The 20,085-nt window shown below is 40.1% G+C and overlaps 1 protein-coding gene across 5 annotated transcripts in view; it reads right to left on the reverse strand.

Moving 5' to 3' along the window:
* The window catches only part of SMAD1 (SMAD family member 1), a 71,704-nt gene that overhangs the window by 13,677 nt on the left and 37,942 nt on the right, over positions 1 to 20,085 (reverse strand). For all 5 annotated transcript variants that reach the window (XM_059176135.1, XM_059176130.1, XM_059176134.1 and 2 more), the window contains 2 exons: positions 3,120 to 3,377; positions 355 to 471 (listed from right to left, as the gene is read on the reverse strand). In XM_059176135.1, the coding sequence (XP_059032118.1) occupies positions 355 to 471; positions 3,120 to 3,377 (375 nt within the window). The remainder of the gene's footprint in view (positions 1 to 354; positions 472 to 3,119; positions 3,378 to 20,085) is intronic.

Here is a 20,085-nt window from a genome sequence, read left to right on the forward strand (position 1 = left end):
AATCGCCAGTGACAACTCCACTTCGGTAATGTTATGCTCATTGTTTTTACTACTACCCCTCTGTCCCTCACTTAAAAATACTCCTTTATCACCAAAATTATTCAAAATTATTATGTCTTGTGCTCTCAACAGACACCTGCACAATTATACTTAAGCCTTCATTAGTTAACTTGGTATGTTTGTTCCTCATATGAAAGACTTATCTGTAATCCAAAAAATTCTATCTAGCTTCTCTTACTGGGCTCTTTCTCTAATAGCTATCTTTCTACAGACTAATAAAATTTGTGAGAGAGAGTAACAATGGACAGACAAACTTTAGACATGAAAAAGGGAATAAAGAGCAATGCATTTTACCTCCTCTGTTGATTTCTGAGGGCAGGGAAGGTGCCATCATATTTGTGTCCATTGGCTGAGAGCCATCCTGGGTCATGGGGTCTTCGGGAGGCAGGTAAGCAGGCGGGGGCGTATCAGCTACAAAGCGTAAAGAAAATGATTTCTTTCTCCTTAAATAAACATACACACTTAAAACATATATCTTGTGAAATTCTTGAGATTGAACTGCCCATTTCAACCTCCCCATCGGAAAACAGCTGCTACAGACACTGAATTTTCTGAAAGTGACTAACACTTTGTGATCTGGTACAACCCTAGCAGAGGTCCAGAGGGAGGAAAAGCACTACCTGCCTGTTCCAGGAGCTGTCTGCCTACCCAGCCTCACACTCTCTGGAAACCAGAAGAGTACTTAAATACACTTTCATACAATCCACTTTGAGAGGATGTCTGCATTTCATAGTTTCACTGGTGGATGGAAAAACTACATAGGATTTCTTAAGTAGAGCTTCAGGGTCTCTTTCATTAAACCCACATTTCATTAAACCCACAGGCTCTCACGAATTTACCAACTTCGTCATTACAGCCAAGTCATTGACTTCAACTGTTCATTTCTCCTGACTTCAGCACTCCGTTAGGAGTACCTTCTTCCTGCCTGCTTTAACAGTTACTAGTTTTAAACCCCGAGTAGCAGAATAATAATCTGTTTATCACAGCTATCTTCTATTTCAGAATTTATATATGTTCTTCTAGAAAGCTCAAGGCCAGCTGACAATAAGAGGCACAGAACATGACTTTTGAAACAAAGAACACTAACAGGGGTCTTGTGTTTTCTTAAATAAAATAAGGGGTTATGGGTTGCCCACACATAATCCTTTGTGATCAAGAAGCTAGCTCCTTACTAGCTATTGGGAGCCCATCTAGCACACCTGACAGAGCAGGGAACAACGCTCTCACTTCAGGCACCATGAATAACCTGGAGGAGGCGCCGACATCACTCAGGGCTGCTCACTGTGGAAGACAGGTGGCCAGCAGACTTGAAGAAGGATGCTCTATACAAAGACTTACTGAACATTGATTAGCATGTCAAGGGGGGGAAATGGGCGGGCAGGCCTGTTTATTAAGCCACTTGAAATGTTTTTCAGTAAATGCGAATTTGACAATAGTGCTGGTATGTCCTCAAAAACTGAAAGTGGTCCATGCTTGATGGTGGCCCACACTGCCGCTCCTTTACAGCTTGTCAGGGACTTCCAAGACGGACCTTCCAGATGACTCTCAACCCCGCAACTCCCACCATCCAGCTGCCAACAAGCAAGGACTCACAGCACAAGGACAGGACTATGGGGACCTTATCTGGATGCCTCTGTCACCCTTTCTCCAGCTTCTTTTAATTCAGCTTCTTCCCTGCAGCTGTAACACCGACTCTGCTTTCCTGCCAGGCAGGAATGAAGACAGAGCATCCTCTCAGACCACATGCAGTAAATTTCTGTCAATGAGCTGGTGAAAATTTCACCAATGGCATCAGCACCACTGGGACAGACCACCAGACAGCAATGGGTGATACTCTAATAGTCCCCCGAGTTCCCACTCCTACCCCTGGCAGCTCTCTCTTGTCCACATTTCCTTCACTTGGCCTGTGGTCTTAAGCCCTCACAGTCGGAGACACAGTGTAAACTCGAGCAGTAATCTTCCAGTTTCTCACCTCTGGGCCCACCCTGACTTTGCCAAGAGCTTCTGAGACTATCTCCTCACCACTTACCTATTCATCAAACCCAGCAAGTCTGGGAGACAGTGGGGTGAACAGGAAATCAACCGATGATACTTAGTTTGATTTTTAAACTCCTCTATATCCCTGCTGCCCTGCCTCATCTTGAACAGTTTTGGACTGAGAAACAAAAAACATGCAAAATAAAAGGTTCAGGACCAAAAGAAGTAATATATATAGAACTAAAAGACAGCACCATCAAGCATGGACCACTTTCAATTTTTGAGGACATATTAGCACTATTGTCAAATTCGCATTTACTGAAAAACATTTCAAGTGGCCTAATAAACAAGCCTGCCCGCCCATTTCCCCCCCTTGACGTGCTAATCGAAGTTCAGTAAGTCTTTGTATAGAGCATCCTTCTTCAAGTCTACTGGCAAGAAATTTGGCACTAATCATTTTTTGTGAGATGCTTGCTTAATAATCTATAATTTGAAAAATATGTCCTAATTAATCACTTATTTTGATAAACATTACACCATCAGTTCAATCTAGCAAAGGATAATTGTTTTTGTCTTTGCTAAGTTAAACAAGCAGATGGTTTCCACTACTGCTGCTGCATTTCCTTTGTTGCTAAAGTATATGTTTCTTGGGATTACATCACCACTTAAATGAATTTAATTAAGTAGGGAGGTGTGATCCCTCAGGAAATAGCTTTTCTAAGGTTGCACTTACAACAGGGTCCCCCCCCACCATGTACAACAAATGTGTGCAACACATTATTTTTCTCTCTCTTTTTTCAGGAGCAAAGACAATTATGCAATTATGCCCCACCCAGAAGGATGCAGCTGTTCCAAACCCTTCAAAATCCAAAATAAAACTTATTCAAGCTTCCGTGCCTGACAACTCAAAGAGGACATTTGCTTCCTTGACCATGAGGTCTCCCTCCAGCCACAGCAGCACCCTAAGTCTGAGAGCAGAGCGCCATGGAGCAGAGGGGAAAGCGCTCTCGGAGTGCAGGTGCACCCGGCTTCCCCCCCGACTCTTGCACCTGACCCGAACATCAAGGAACATTCCAACCCACCTGGCATCTGGAAAGGGCTTCCTGGGTCTGAGCTGGTGGGCGAGTGCGGGTAGGTGCCACTGCTGCTTCCAGGAGAGTTGGGGTAGCTGCTACTGGGGGAGTGAGGGAACGGATGGCTGTTGGGTTGCTGGAAAGAATCCGGAAAAGTGGCGTTGAGTGGCATGTGAGGCTCATTTTGTCCTAAGTTACGGAACTGAGCTAACAGGCTGTGCTGAGGATTATATTCGCTGTGTCTTGGAACCAGCACTGGAGGAAGAACTGGAAAAAGGGAAAGAAAAGCAAGAGACAAACATGAAAATGATGAAAATCTGTAGTAAGGTCACGATAAGCCCTGCCCGCCTGCCAACTTGAGCAAAGCCATTTTTCACTCAGGAATAAATGCGCTAACAGTCTCTTTAGAATGGCTAAGAGACATGCAGCACAGACAAACTGCCCAATTAAAGTCTGCAAAACACCTTTTATGTTAAAAACGTTAGGGTTCCCCCATTCTTAATGTTTTTGTTCACTAAAAACCAAAGTACAATTAAGAACATATACCATCAATGAGAGTTCCACGGTCACACCTCTGGTTGATAAGCTCTTCCATTGAAAGAGTTAATACTTATTGAATAGTATGAATTATTCACCAGAAATATTGTAAACTGACATATCAACTCATTTTAAAACAAAAGGAGGCACGGTAAATAACACTAAGAGGATAAATACAGGGAGCCGCATAAAATCCAAATGCCAACGAAGGTCGTTAGTTAGACAAGATATGTTTTGTGGGACAGACTTCACGTTGTGTCCAAGTCGTCATACTTCACAAAAACATTTTTTCTCTGAGGATATTAATGCATTTAACCGACTTCTCAGTACTCCTCAGCACTACCTAACAGGCAAAGGAAGAAACAGGTTATACAATCCACACTCTGCTAATTGGATACTCAAAGTATAAAGCCCAAAAATGCACACACCATTAGAGGAGGAAAGAAAACAGCTCAAGCCATTCCTAAAAGCTCTGTATGTCAGGAAGCTAAGGAGTTAATAATTAGCATGGTCTGTAACCTCCAGAAACCTCTAGAGGCAAAGCCACTATAAATAAGATGTCAATGGAAGATAGCAAGCCCTAAATGGGTTAGAGCCTCAACTTCTCACCACAGTCTTCAGATAGCTCCTTCCTGGGAACACAGTAGGGGCTCCTTGAACCCCTACTACAACTTTCATGGCCTTGGCTAGAAAAATCACCCATTTGGAAATCTGCACAGAGGAGAGAGGATTTAAAATCTGATACTGTTGTTGGCAGGCAGAACTCAGAATATATTCTCCCAAAGAAACAATATTTAGTGGCATTAGGAATTAAGTAGATTTCTGAGGGCTTTCCAGAGACTTTATCTATAACTTATACCATTTCTGCAGGAAAATGTGTCCTGTGAACACTTAGATTATCACTTATTCATGAGCTAAAGATTGTTTTTTTCTTTTACGTAAAAATAGGTCTTTGAAGGTCTTAAATGGTCTCTGTAGAAATAAATTCCCCACTAACGGACCCCTTAAAAACAAATCTTTTTAGTATCATAAATGTGTTTCCTTTACTGCACAGTGATGGAATCTACCCAAATTAAGTCATCAAAAGCATAATTCTTCCTTCTACCTTTCAAGAGTCACCTGAAATATAAATTATTTTGCTGAAGAAAAAAATCGTCTTAAAGGCTCTCCCAATGTCAACAGAAATCTATATTTCAAATAAACAAAGGCTCCAAAATAGCACAATACCTTTGAATTACCTATCCAATCAACGATTCTTTTTCTTTTGGCTGTTGCAGCGTGAGTTACCACTCTCCAACTTGCCTTTCATGGTCATTTAGCGGTAGTCTCAAGTCTGATTATTAGTGCCTTTAAAAGGGGGTAAACACTGGGCTCTAAACCCTTCCCCCCAAATGCTGCACCAGACAGCTCCTTGAATCCATTCTCCTTCTTGACCCTTCAAAGGACACCCCCCCCCCCACATAAAACATTCTACTTACTAGAGCCCCTATTTCAGCGACTCATATTGCCTATAATCTTAGAACTGGGAATTTGCTGCTTCTCCTTCCTCACACGTGACGGTGGCAGCAGGAGGCAATGTACACCTTGAGTTCATGTTTGGCACATGTGTTCCTGCAGTAACTCTGCTGTGTGCTGCGCTGGTCTGGCCCAGGGCGCAGCGCCATCCTGAGTGCACAGCGCGGATGACATCACCAGCTTCTGCAGATGACCTGGGGAGTGTGCCACCGACTATAGCAAAGCACCACCCTACAGATAAACTTGAGGAGAAAAATAACTTTTTTCTCACCTCTGATTAGTAAGATAAGATGAATTTTGGCACTGCTGACATAGGAACAAGTACCTTTTATTTTTTTAAGTAGGCTCCACGCCCAACATGGGGCTTGAACTCAGGACCCTGAGATCAAGAGTCCCACACCCTACAGGCTGAGCCAGCCAGGCGCCTCAGTACAAGTAGCTTTTAATAAACTTTAAAAAAATGTACTGAGGTGTCACACATCTATAGTAAAATGCACAGGTGTTCATACAAATGGAGTAATATATACTCTTGTATCTGGGGTTCTTCGGTTCAACACTATGTCTTTAGGATTCATCCAATGCTGTGTGTAGCGTCTTATTTTATAGATCATGCTTTGTTTACTCAGTTCCCCCACCTAACTTCCTCAGAGGATGATCAATTTCTTTCTATCCCCTGGTTTATCCTTCCTGTATTTCTTTGTGAAAAAGTCAAACTGATGTGCTTAACTTTTGTGGTTCCTTATTTTGTCTTTACTACTAAACAGGAAAATAGCCTACTCTATATACTCTTTTGCACTTTGCTTTATTCACCTATACCCGACAATTAACCTAGTAGTTTAGAGAGATCTTCCTCATTTGCTTTTACAGGTAATTCAGCACCATAGTTTCTTTGACCAATCTCCCATGTCTGGGCAGTTGACAGTATTTCACCCCTACATGTAACGCTGAAATGAATAACCCTATGCTCATATACTGCTGTTTGTTAAAGGAGTACCTTCCGGGTAAATCCCTGCAAGTGGCCACACTGGGTGAAAATGAAACTATAACTTCATTATCCTCAAGTGCTCCTTCACAGGGGTTGTGCCATTTCACATTGCTACCTTCCACATATGAGACTGACTTTAGCCCCACAGCCCGTAGGACAGAATATTTTGTCAAGATTTTTTTTTTTTGAAGGAATTTCTTTCTCTCTCTTTTTTAAAAAGATTTTATTTATTTTAGAAAGAGCAGGGGGTAGGGGAGAGGGCAATGGGCAAGGGCAGAGAGAGAGAGAGTCTCCAGCAGACTGGTGCTGAGCACAGAGCCCAATGTGGGCCATGACCCTGAGATCCTGACCTGAGCTGAACCAAGAGTTGGACGCTGAACTGAGTCAGCCAGGTGCCCCAAGATTTTGATTTTTTTTTGGATGATCTGATAGGTGAGAAATGGTATTTTAGTGTAATTTTAATTTACATTTCTCTCACGGCAAAAGTTGATCACTTTTTCATGTATTTCAGAGGGCATTTTAATATATTCTTTTGCAAATGGTCTGCTTGTGCCTTTTGCCCATTTTTTGCTATTTTCATTTTTCATTAAAAAATATAAATATATATTAGAGACCTTAGCCTGTGCTATTTTATATGCTACAAATATTTTATTACAACCTGTCACTTGTCCTTTGACTTTATGTGAAAAAGTTTTTGATAATCAAATTTATCAACATTTTCTTTTATTGCATATGGATCTTGAGTCACAGAAAGGCTTCTTCTACACCCAGATTGTAAGGAGGAATTCACCCATCATTCTCCTAGTGCATATAAAGTTTCCTATTTTACTTAGATCTCATCCATTTGTAGCTCAGTTTTATTTATACCATGAGGAATAGGTCTAATTTTATATTTTCCCAAATGGTTGGCCAGTTGCTCCAACACCATTTATGAAAAAGCCCATCTCTGCCTCAGTGATATACCACCTTTTTCATAAGGTTCCATACATGTTAGGGTCTATGTTTAGACATTCCATTCCATTCTATTCTAGTCGGTGCCCCACAACCACGGTGTTAAGTATAGAGGCTTTAAAATGTGTTTTAATAGATGGTAGGGCTAGTCCGCCCCTTCACAGTTCTTCTTATTCAACGTCCTGCTTGCATGCTTACTCCTCCAATATCAACCTTAGTTTCACCTTGTCTACCTCCAGAAAAAAAAGAGATTTTGGTCATTGAACTAGGGTCACAATATATTTATAAATTAATGTAAGAATATCTTGATGGTGTTCAGATGTCCTATTCAAAACCTAGGAAGGTTACTTCAGGTCTACTTTTGCACCTTTTAGGAATGTTCTGCAGTTCCTATCCATGTTCTTCTGCTTGGGCTGCCAAAACAGAACACCACAGATTGAGTGGCTTATACACCGGACATTTATTTATTCAACATTCTGGTGGCTGGAAGTCTAAGCTCAAGGTTTCGGCAGGATGATTTCTCCTGAAGCCTCTCTTCTTGACTTACAGATGGCTACTTTCTTCCTTTAAGTCCTCACATAGCTTATTTCCCTGGAGCCTCTCAGGGTGTCATAAAAGGACACCAGATTGGATTAGGGTCCGTCCCAATGGCCTCACTTTAACTTTTTTTTTTTAATTTAAATTCAATTAGTCAACTTACACTACATCATTAGTTTCATAGAGATCACTTTAACTTTTTAAAGGCTCTGTTTCCAAATATTTGTATTCTGAGGGGTATGATTAGGGCTTAGTCATGGAGGGGGATGAATAATTCAATCTAGAACACTGCATTAGGTTTCATCAATTCCTTCTCACATTTACATTTACTCCTAAGTATTTTATCTTTTCTGTTGCTACATTAAATGTAGTTTTCTCTTCCATTATATCTTCTGAATGGTTAAGTATTTTTATACATGAAGATTATTAATATTTCCTTGCTTTTATATACTGCTACCTGGCTGAATTCTTTAGTTGTCTGTTAGTTTATCATTGATTTCTTACAGAATTCTCCAGATAAATGATCATGTCACTGACAATGGATTTAGTTTTCCTTTCCTTTCCAATTGTTTCCTCTTATCTAGGTGCACTGGCTAATAGGGCCAATAAAAGTACTGGAGACAGTGAACTTCCTTGACTTATTCTTGACCTTGGTGGGAATGCCTCTAGTATTTCCCCTTAAGATGCTGACTTTAGGCCTTTGGTATATATATTACATTAAGAAAATATCCATTCATTCCTATAGTTCAGTGTTGTTATTAGGAACAGGTTTCAAATTTAAAAAAAAAAAATAAAAGATTAATTTATTTAGAGACAGCAAATGTGAGTGGGGAGAGGGAGAATCTCCAGCAAGACTCTCACTGAGCTGGGAGCCTGACTCCAGGCTTGATCTCATGACCTAAGTCAAAACCAAGAGTCAGATGCTTAACTGCCTGAGCCACCCAGGTGTTATATTTTTGTCAGAGAATTTTTCAGCATTTCTGAAGATACTTATTATTTTTCTTCTTAGATCTAATTAATTTGATTAATTATTCTTGCATTCCCAGCATAAAACCTGCTTGGGTGGTGATGTAGAGTCTAGTAACTGATATTTAGGAATTTTAGACCAATATTCATACATGATACTGTTCCAACTTTCTTTGTGTGTGTGATCGTTATCAGGTTTTGATATCAATGTTGTACTTGCTTCATAAATATTTCTGTGCTCAGGAACAGTTCATGTTGCTAACTAGTCTCTAAATGTTAGGTTGACTTTCCTTGTTAAATTATCTGGGCTTGGTACTTTCTTATGGAGTAGTTCCTTAATAATTTTCTTTATTCATTCCACAGAAATAAATTTAAACTTTCTATGATTATTGAGGCTCATTCTGGTTATTTATACTTTTTCCGGAAAATTATCCATTCTACCTAGGTTTTCAAATTTACTTGCATAAAGGTGTGCAAAGTCATCTTACAGTTAATTTTGTACCCTCTTTATCAATAACTGTTTCCCCTCTTATATCTTTGTGCTTTCTCCTCACCTGATCCTCTCTTCTTAATTACCTGATCCTTGGTCTTTTTTTGAAACCAGAATTTGGATTTGTTAATTTGATCTTTTTTTTTTTTAAAGATTTTATTTATTTATTTGACACATAGAGAGAGTGATTACAAGTAAGCAGAGAGGCAGGTAGAGAGAGAGGAGGAAGCAGGCTCTCCGCTGAGCAGAGAGCCCAATGCGGGGCTCAATCAGGACCCTGAGATCATTATCTGAGCCGAAGGCAGAGGCTTAACCCACTGAGCCACTCAGGCACCCTCTTTTTCATCTTTATTCTCTCTTCCCTCATCCTTTCTTTGACTTACTTTGTTCTTTTCCTAGCTTTTTTGACTGAAGCTTTAAAAATAATCTATTTTTATTATTTCATTTTTCTGATAAAGGTATTCAAGGCTATGAATTTTCCTCTGATCAATGGTTTAAGTGTATCCCATAGACTCTGATATGCAGGTTTTTTGGTGATCATTATTTTCCAAATACCATGTAATTTTTGTTTATATATGTCCATTCACCTATGGGTCACTTGCCTTAAATTTCTAGGTTTATAGTATTATGATAAGAATGCTGATTGCATTATTCCCAATTTGTGGAAATTGCTATTTTCTTTGCAACACATTTTTGTGAGTGTTCTTTGCACTTTGAAAGAACATATATTTTCTGTTATCAATGTGCGGTGTTAATAGGGAACTGTAAGAGCTACCTTATTAATAATATTACTTAGGTCTCCTGTATCAGGGGTCAGCAACCTTTTACTGGAAAGGATCAGAGAGTAAGTATTTGTGGTTTGGTGGGCTATATGGCCTCTGTCACAACTATTCAACTCCCCTGTCTTAGCAAGAAAGGCATAGATAATATGTAAAAAATTGGATGTGTTGAGTTAGGAAACTTCACTTATAGAACAGGTAACAGAAGGGATTTGCCTGTGGGCATAATCTGCAAACCTCTTTTGACAGCTTTTATTTGAGAGCAAGAGAAGCACAAGCAGGGGGTGGGGCAGAGAGCAGACTTGCCACTGAGCATAGAGCTGAGCAGGGAGCCTGATATGGATTCAATCCCAGGATCCTGACATCATGACCTGAGCCAAAAGCAGATGCTTAACCAACTGAGCCACCCAGGTGCCATTACTTATCTTTGCTGTCATACCCTATAGTTTCTGCTTTATACAGATTGCTGTGATATTTAGTACATCTATGTTCACTATAAAATGTCCTTTGTGTCAATACTTTTGGTCTGAATTCTATTTTGTCTGATATCAGACCCACAACCCCTACTTCTTATTTTTTAATTATTATTTTTAAAATTATTTTTATTAACATATGATGTATTACTTGACCCAGGGGTTCAGGCCTGTGATACTTCTTGTTTCTATTTGCCAGACAGACCTTTGCTAATTCCTTTACTTTTAACCTTTTAAAGTCACTTTGCTTTTTTATTTTTTTCTTGAAGGGATGGGTCTCTTGACTATAGCACTGAGTTTTGCTTTATGAACTTGAAAATCTCTTTAATTGTTGAGTTAAGCCCATTTAATTTATGGATATGAATGATGGGTTTGGTCTCAACTCCTGTCATGTTATTGTATAATTATTGTCACATATTTATCATATTTCTCTATGGGATGTAATTCTTTATTTTCTATATTTTAAAGGAAATTCTGAAGATAGCTTTGTATTTCTGTTGCATGATTATTTTGTATTTGTACTTTTAGCATCTTCTTTGTTCATTCCTTAACTGTATTTCCCAGTTGCTAAGTTTTAAATGGTAGCATCTGACTCTGATCTATTATCTAAACAACCAATTATCTTACTCTACTTTCCTCTTTTTCTGTTCTTCTATTCCTTTTTTTTTTTTTTTTTTTAGATTTTATTTATTTATTTGAGAGAGAGACAGTGAGAGAGAGCATGAGCGAGGAGAAGGTCAGAGAGCGAAGCAGACTCCCCATGGAGCTGGGAGCCTGATGTGGGACTCGATCCCGGGACTCCGGGATCATGACCTGAGCCGAAGGCAGTCGTCCAACCAACTGAGCCACCCAGGCGTCCCAATGTTCTTCTATTCCATTTTTAAATGTGCATTCTTTCTACTCTTGTCAGAACATCTAGGGTTTACATTTTATTTTCCACCCATATTAGCATTCTTACTTTTGCCTTATCTCTACAACTTCACCACCAAATTTTCCTCAGTCACCTCTTAAATGAATAAAGAATAAAGGTACCCCACCATATTTCTCAAGAAGAGCTCAGTGTAACAGTATTCACACATATATTTAAAACGTTCTGTAGTCTTGATACTGAAAGATAGCTTGCCTTGCCTTTGATTTCCTTAAGCTTCCTGAAACGCTTTTTCACCGTTGCCAATTTCTGTATGATGCTTTCAAAAAGTCTGATTTCAGCATGTTCTTGCCTGTACAAACTATATGTATTCTTCTTGCCTGGAGGCCTTCAGGATCTCTGACTTCTGTCTTGCAAATCTAATATAGCTTTACTAGGTTTGTCTCAAAGTTTATCCCTATAGGTGAATCCTCCCACGTAGTTGGTGGGTCCTTGCAATATGTAGATTTAGGCTTTCTCTAACTTCTGTTCCACGATCTCTAAGAACTTAGGAGCTCCAACTATACATATGTTAGATCTTCTTTGTTGTCCATTCCAACTGCTTTCTCTCAGACCCCTTTTTCCCTCTTTCCAAGTCTCCCACTCATTTTTAGTTGATGGCTGCATAGTATTCCATTGTGTATATATACCACATCTTCTTTATCCATTCATCTGTTTTTAGTTGTTTTTTTCTTTGCCTTCCTCAGTAAATCTTCTATTTTATTAAGAATCTATTCTCCTGTTGGCACACTGTAATTTACTCTTTATTTATGAAGTGGCTTCGTCTTAACATTTATTTTCTGAGTTCTATCACTCTCACTGATTTTCTTCCAATTTCTGTCCATTTATGTACTTAATTTCTGAATTTCTGACTTTTCCCCCAAATGTTTGTTTGAGGATATTTATTTTGAAGTGTTGTCTTACACTGACACATTCAAGCCATAGACTCAAAGAAAATACTTGCAAATCACATAGATGACAAAGGATTGTATCCTGAATAAAGAACCTCAAAACTCATTAATAAAAAACAAGCAAAACAATTAAAAATTAGGCAAAAGATATGAGCAGACTCTATGCTAAAGAAGATGGACCTTAAAATCATTGTATTCAGTGAAATAGGTCAGACACAAATGAACAAAGATTTTAATTCTATTTATATGAAGGACTTAGAATAGACAAATTCATAGCTATAAAAGTCGAACAGAGGTTAGTTATCAGGGGCTGGAAGAAAGAAGAAAAAAGTAGTTATTGTTTAATGAGTACAGAATTTTTGTTGGGTGATGAGAAAGTTTCAAAATGTTGAAAATAGAACTGCCCTATGACCCAGCAATTGCACTACTGGGTATTTACCCTAAAGATACAAACGTGGTGATCCAAAGGGGCACGTGCACCCGAATGTTTATAGCAGCAATGTCCACAATAGCCAAACCGTGGAAAGAACCTAGATGTCCATCAACAGATGAATGGATAAAGAAGATGTGGTATATATACACAATGGAATACTATGCAGCCATCAAAAGAAATGAAATCTTGCCATTTGTGACAACATGGATGGAACTAGAGTGTATTATGCTTAGCAAAATAAGTCAAGCGGAGAAAGACAACTATCATATGATCTCCCTGATATGAGGAAGTGGTGATGCAACATGGGGGCTTAAGTGGGTAGGAGAAGAATCAATGAAACAAGATGGGATTGGGAGGGAGACAAACCATAAGTGACTCTTAATCTCACAAAACAAACTGAGGGTTGCTGGGGGGAGGGAGGTTGGGAGAAGGGGGGTGGGGTTATGGACACTGGGGAGGGTATGTGCTTTGGTGAGTGCTGTGAAGTGTGTAAACCTGGCGATTCACAGACCTGTACCCCTGGGGATAAAAATATGTTTATAAAAAATAAAAAATTAAAAGATAATAGTGATAATGACAGTGATAATAGTTAAACAACACTGAATTTATTTAATGCCATGGAATTGTACATTTACGAATGGTCAAAGTAATAAGTACTACGTTACATATATTTTACCACAATAAATTTTTTATTATTAGGATTGACCATACCAAGTGTTGGCAATAGAGATTCTCATATATTGCTGGCTGTAATGTAGAGTGGCACAACCACTCTGGGTAACATTTTGGCAGTTTCTCATAAAATTAAACGTATCTACCACATGTCCCAGCCATTTTCCTTCGAAGAAATGCAAATCCTCCCATGCAAAATGAAAACATATCCATATAGATGTGTGTGTCTTATCTGTGATAGCCAAAAACTGGAAACAAATATCCACTGAAAACCAAACGAGTAAATTATGGTATATCACTACAGTAAACTACTACTCAGCAATAAAAAGTTATGAAATAGTGATTCATACAACAACATGGATGAATCTCAAAATATGCTGAGAGAAGTCAGACAGAAAAAGAGTATAGGGACACCTGGGTGGCTCAGTGGGTTGAGCATCTGTCTTTGGCTCATGTTATGATCCCAGGGTCCTGGGATTGAGCCCCATATCAGGTTCGGGGAGCCTGCTTCTCCCTCTCCCTCTGTCCTTCCCCTGGTTCATGCTTGCTCTTGCTCTCTCTCAAATAAATAAAATCCTTAAAAAAGAAAAAGAGTGTATATTGTTAATTCCATGCATATAAAATCTAGAATATGCAAACCAATGTATGGTGACAGAACTCAGAGCAGTAGTTGCCTGGGGATGATAGTAAGGGCTGGAGAGAGAGAGTCTTTTATCAATTTTTAAACATGCCTAAAATGTTTTATTATCGATTCCTTTTTTGAATCCCATCTTCAAAGTTTTGGAGCCATTACGCTGAGCTCAATAGTATATTAATACCCAACTAAAACAGCTTTATCCTACTATATCTACTTCTGGCACTATATAATGCGTAGCTCCCCATGCAGAATCCCTAACCATGAAAGGAATTCCAGTTGGTTATCAGACATACCAGCTCCTAGGGTGAAAACCAACTGAAGATATCAGAAGTAAAGAATTGCAAGAAAGCTCCATGTTAAAGCAGCAATAACATTTAAGATATGCAATGTTTCGAATGGGCCATTAAAAGTTAGTAAGCAGAACTCCAAGGTAAATATTCTATGCACCTTTTTTTTTTCAAGCAGGCTCCATGCTCAGTGTGGAGCCCAAGACGGGCCTTGAACTCACAACCCTGAGATCAGGACCTGAGTTGAGATCAAGAGTCAGATGCTTAACTGACAGCCACCTAGGTACCCTTCCACTTGAAAGAGGACTTTTCTAAAAAAATAAAAAATAAAATGGCTGCCACCAGTGTTCTCACATTAGCCTCAGAATCTGAAAGATGTTTCTGTGTGTTTTTCAACATTTTTCACCATAGTAAACACCAGTGACAGAAAGTGAACTCATGTGGGATCCCAGCAGCTCCACTGGAATTGTGAAATTACACTGAAATTTTTCTTCACCTAACCAAATTCATACATATTTTATGCCCTACACCTTATTACTTATCAAACACAAAGGTGATATTTTAAATAACTTGTAATCAAGTAAAATTGATACTCCAAGGAGACATGCCAAGTTACCTATGGCTCTGAGTACCCGGAATGGCACTATGCTGGGGTGGGTGGTGGTACCCCAAAGTCTGAATACATGGATTTCCTACTGACTCAGTGTCACAGTTCTTAACCAGTTATTAGTATCTCAGAAAACTACAGCATAAAAGTGACCAGGGACGGTAAGAAGGGAGACAAATAAATACAGAACAGACTCTAAGAGCATTTACGTAGAAAGAGACACTCATCAAGTCAATTTTAGGTGATCATCAATATTCCACAAAATTTATAGTAACACACCACAGTCACCGCAGATGTTTGCTCTAAGCCCAGACCCACGCTGAGCATGTTGTATCACTTTGGAAAGAAGAGCGCTTACAGGGTGACTGACCTAAGGTCACAGAAGAAGTGTCAAGAATTAGGAAGGCATGGAGCACTCTCAACCACGATGTTCTACTGCTTCAGCGACTCTAAGTTTCTAAGAATGTTAAATTATATCCTCGACAGTTTAAGGGATGGATACGTAGAATAAATTTCAGAAGTTTTCTGGACAAAAATAAAGTTATGGCCAGCCAATTTAAAGGAAAAAACTCTAGTTCAATTTAGCAAGTTCAGTTATGCGATCCTTCTAACTCCCTGATGATACATAATACATGATTATCAAATCTGATTTGCGTTGTTTGAAGACTTAGAAGTATGGTATCTGTATGTTCTGGCTTGCCTGGGACAGTCCCAATTTGTAGGTGCCGTCCGGTGGGATTGTTAGTAGGTGACCCATGCTACTCTCAAAAGTGTCCTGGTGTGGACAACAAATTATATGGCATCCAAACTAGAAACAGTAACTATTTAAATTCAGAAGAGGAAAGATCTGGGTCTGGGATCTGGAACAGCTGCTAGCCCCAGAGAGAAGTGTTAGTGTGGCAGACAGACATGGGGCTTAGTGAGGCAGGGCTGTGCTCTACAAGCACAGCTGCTCTAAGATGACCGGCCCAGGCCCCTCTGGCCCGTGTGGGCCCTAAAGGTGCCGCTCCCTCCCAGATATCTCTTCATCTCGCCACCCCCAGACCTTGTTTCCTTCATTCAATAATATTTCAGTTAAGGAATGATTAAGAGAGCTGTTTTGTACTGGGGGAAAAGGAAAAAATGAACATCCAGATGAATAATCCAAGTTTAAATGCATCTTCTACGTACAATTCTTATTTCCTAGGCAAGAGTTGGATGAACTAGCTGAAAAAAACAGGATTTGCAAACTCTAGGCCTGACTCAGGTCAGGAACAGGAAGGCAGAGAGAATGAGAAACATCTTTCTTCTAATATTTCTTTCCATGTTTCAGGCTACTTCTATTTTATGGAGAACAGATAATGGAAGCACAGACTCTTCTGGGGAACCAAGTTTTCTTTGGTGCACTGAAAAGCTTACTCCTACTTGGCAATTTCAAACAATGACTCAAGTTTGTGGCTTCTCTTTCCAGGGCTGCTCCTGGTTAATTTGAATTGCAAGAATCTCTTTGGAAAGAGAAGCCCAATGGTAAAACACATTTCTTTATACACACAAACTTCTTTTTTATGTCAATCATTTAAAAATCAGACTGTGTTGGGTCATTCCTATATTCTAAGAGTCCCAACCCTGGTAAGAACCCTGACTGGCTTCACACCACCTCCTGAGGTGTATTTGGGGGAAGGGGGGAGGACTCCTAGGCAATTTCACAATGCCTCCTTCCACCCACGTAAAAATCGCTAATTGCTGTATGTCTTTGAAAGGAGGACGCTCTCTTCCCTTTTCTTCCCAACGAAGCAAGAGAGGAGAAAAGTCAGATGGCTTCCTCCTCCCAGAGATGGACCTCTGCTTTTCTAAGTTTTTAGACGTCTCTTTCAGTTAAAAAAAATAAATAAATAAAATCCCTTTCTCAGTCTACAGGAAAACCAAACTAAGAAAGTTTCAGGAAGTGAGTTTCAGGAGACATTTGTAATTCTGCTATTGGACTCTGTTTTCCTGTGTTGCCAGGCACAAGGAAAAGGCATGAAGAAGAAACGGCTAAAATTGGACAGAGGAGCTGAGCTCTGGAAAGCATTCATGCACACCCTCTAGGTTTGTGAGCTTTTTCAAGATTTTGAAGCCCTGCTTGAAATTCTATCCCCAAGTCAGTGGTAGCCTAGTAATGAGACGAAGGCTGACAAATCTCTACCTAAACTGTGACCCATCAGATGCTGGTGAACAAGTTTTGTTTTGTTTTTTAAACACGCATGAGAGTTTTGGTAACAAAGAGGCCAGACCCTTGCCTACATTTGCCCACATGCACATGATGACCAACAAGCTAGATGCTACTCAGTGGTACATAAAGGCTTTTGAGTTCTGATGACTTGGAAAAGGCATTTAAGCAATAGAACATCTGAGTTCAGCCCTGGCCAGGATAATAACTACTTTTCTGACTTTGGGCAAATCATTTAATTTTTCAGAGTCTCAACTTCTTCACTCAAAAAAGCAAGGAACTTGAATTCTAAAGGACCTTCTTGCCCTACATTCCACAGGTCTTCTGACTGATGATAGAGCTGCTCTATGTGTATCTGGGGCTTCCCGTGTATAAAATTCAGCACCAGACCCCATCTCAGTTGGGTCTCAGGATGCCTCGGGGAGGTCACCTAAAGAGCAGGAAGGTGACCCAGGGCTAACCGAAGAATGGCCCAAGAAGCAGGCCAGTGCTGCCCTTCCCCCACGAAAACAAGGGACGGTGATGCTGCCGGAGCAGCTGTCCCCTGTACAGTATCTGTACTAGACAGATGCCCCTAGATACGGTGTGTGCTCAGTGGCTCGGTGACCTTCTAAACAGAAACATTTCAAGTAGAGTAGTGGCGAGGGGAAGACCATTGAAAAGTTCACAGTTCATTTACTAAATGAAATTCCTCACTTCAGAAGGTGTCAGGGAAACTTCATGCTGAAGATTCTCAGAACCTTTAATCAAGGTTAAATTTTAGTAAAACATATAGCCCCAAATCCCTGAGTGCTGGCATTTTCTCTGTTTGCTTAGTGGTGGTGAGGCAACAATAAGACAATAAGGTGAAATAGTATGAATGTTCACTAAGCAGTACATACACGCCCATCAAATACCGACTATAGGCAAGGCCTTGTGCAGGGCACGGCCAGTGCGGAAGTCAGCGGGACAGCCACTATCCCTGCCTACACGGAGTTCATGAGACCACTGAATCTTCCCAACTGACAAGGAAGCGGGCTCGGCCTGGGTCAGTAACACACCCAAGGTCACCACAGCTGCTGTGGTGAGAGCCAGGCTTTGAATCAAGGCCTGCTCATCACCACCACACCGCACTGCTCAGCCTGTAAAACTAGAAGGAGATTCTGGAAGTCATCATTAAAATTCTCTTTCCGGTACTCCGTTTAGTTTTTTGGGAGAACATCTTTTTAAAAGTTAAGACAGTTCTGCCTAAAGTGAGTAACTTCACAGTACCTATTTTCTAGGAACGTATCAATTAGTCTTCAGTACAAATACCTTAATACAAAACAAATAGGTGAACACAGTTTGACTACAGGCAGAGAAATGAATTATCATCAGTAACAGTATCTTCAAGCTTAAAAAGAAAAAAAATGTTAAATTTACTTAAAAGTAGCCTATATCTAACTCAACTTTGAGAACTCAACTTCGTAGATAATTCCAAGCCAGGGCTCTTTTTGGTATACTACAGCTGATTTCCTTGAAAGACATCTTATCTGTAAGATTATGCACCCATGGTACATCTTCTGTGACTTCATGACACAGCTCAGATTCCCATGCCAACCTATCTTTGGGGGTAAGTGTCCTCCCGCCCTCTCTCCGCCCAGCCATTCCAGGCTTCTTGCAGTTTTTCTGCTAGTTTCATACTTCTGTACCTTTGCTCACCTGACCCTATTTCCAAGTCTCAGTTCTAAATGTTATCTGCTTTATTCTGCCTTTCTTGTTTTTTAATACTCACCCCCAGTAAAAATGAATTCCTCTTTGTGCCCCACTGTTGTTTAAAGAGACCTCCACCATAGCATCTGTTACATTTTATTGCTAATTTGACTTTACCTCACCCAAACCCTAAGCCCCTAGAGGACAGATGTGAGGTTGGTTTTTTTTCCTGCTGTATCATTCAGTGTATAGCATATAATAGATTTTTATTTTTTCAATTAATGTATGTGAATTATATTACTATTCCTTAACTATTTATTATAAGGCAATTAATATAGACCAATCTTTCTCAAAGTCCTCAGACTATCTGCATTTGGATTAGCAAGATACTTGTTTAAAAAGGCAGACTAGGGCGCCTGGGTGGCTCAGTGGGTTGAGCCTCTGCATTCGGCTCTGGTCATGATCTCAGAGTCCTGGGATCGAGCCCCGCAGGGAGCCTGCTTCCCCATCTTTCTCTGCCTGCCTCTCTGCCTACTTGTGATCTCTCAAGTAGATTAATTAAAAATCTTATAAACATTAAAAAGGCAGATTATTGTGCCTCATCCCAGAGACATTAAGTCAGACTGCCTGGGAGCTGGGATGCAGGGCAATGAGGAGTGGCTGTGGGCATTTTCTCACCCTATGTCTCTAGTGGCTGTGAAACCTGGAACTTCAATTTGATCACCTTACATCAAATTTCTACACATCATTCGTCCAACCCCTAAAATACTATATAGTACCAGTTCTAATTCTCAGGTACACAGACTAAAATGAGAAGGATACAGAAGAGACCAGCAGGGCCTTACACAAACCTAACAAGAAAATTTATCAAGTGTCCACACTTTGGTCAGGTGGCAAGGTATCATGCGTTAGCTTTGGATCAAGACTGCCACGAGTGCCAGCTGTCTGAACTGGGCAGTATAAGTTCTCCCCCGTTTCTGTAGGGAGAACGACCCAAGCCCCCAACAGCTCCGTGCAGCCCCACTCTCAAATGCTGCCTCCCTCCCTGACTCCTCTCTCCCTACTCAGCCCAGGTTCCTTCCCTCTGCCAAATGTTTATTTGCTTAACTACCACAGAATGAAGGTGCTATGTTATTAGAGCTTCAGAATTTGTGAGAGGAAGAACTTCAGAGTGTAAGCTAAAAATACCAGGAGGAAAAAAATCCTTCAGAAGGTATAGATGAAATAGAACAACAATTAGAGGCCGGTTTTAGTTTTTGGCTTCCGAAATTGGAATTCCTGCTCAATTCTTTACTAGCCAATTATCAGAACCTCACTTCCTTACAAGTAAAATGGAAATAACAGCTCTTCTCCCAGATTTTCATGTTTAACATTTACACACTGCTTCTCTATGAAAGTGCTGTACGAAGCACTCCTTTCACTGTCATTA

This window comes from Mustela lutreola, chromosome 1 (assembly GCF_030435805.1).
Source record: "Mustela lutreola isolate mMusLut2 chromosome 1, mMusLut2.pri, whole genome shotgun sequence".
Taxonomy (NCBI): domain Eukaryota; kingdom Metazoa; phylum Chordata; class Mammalia; order Carnivora; family Mustelidae; genus Mustela; species Mustela lutreola.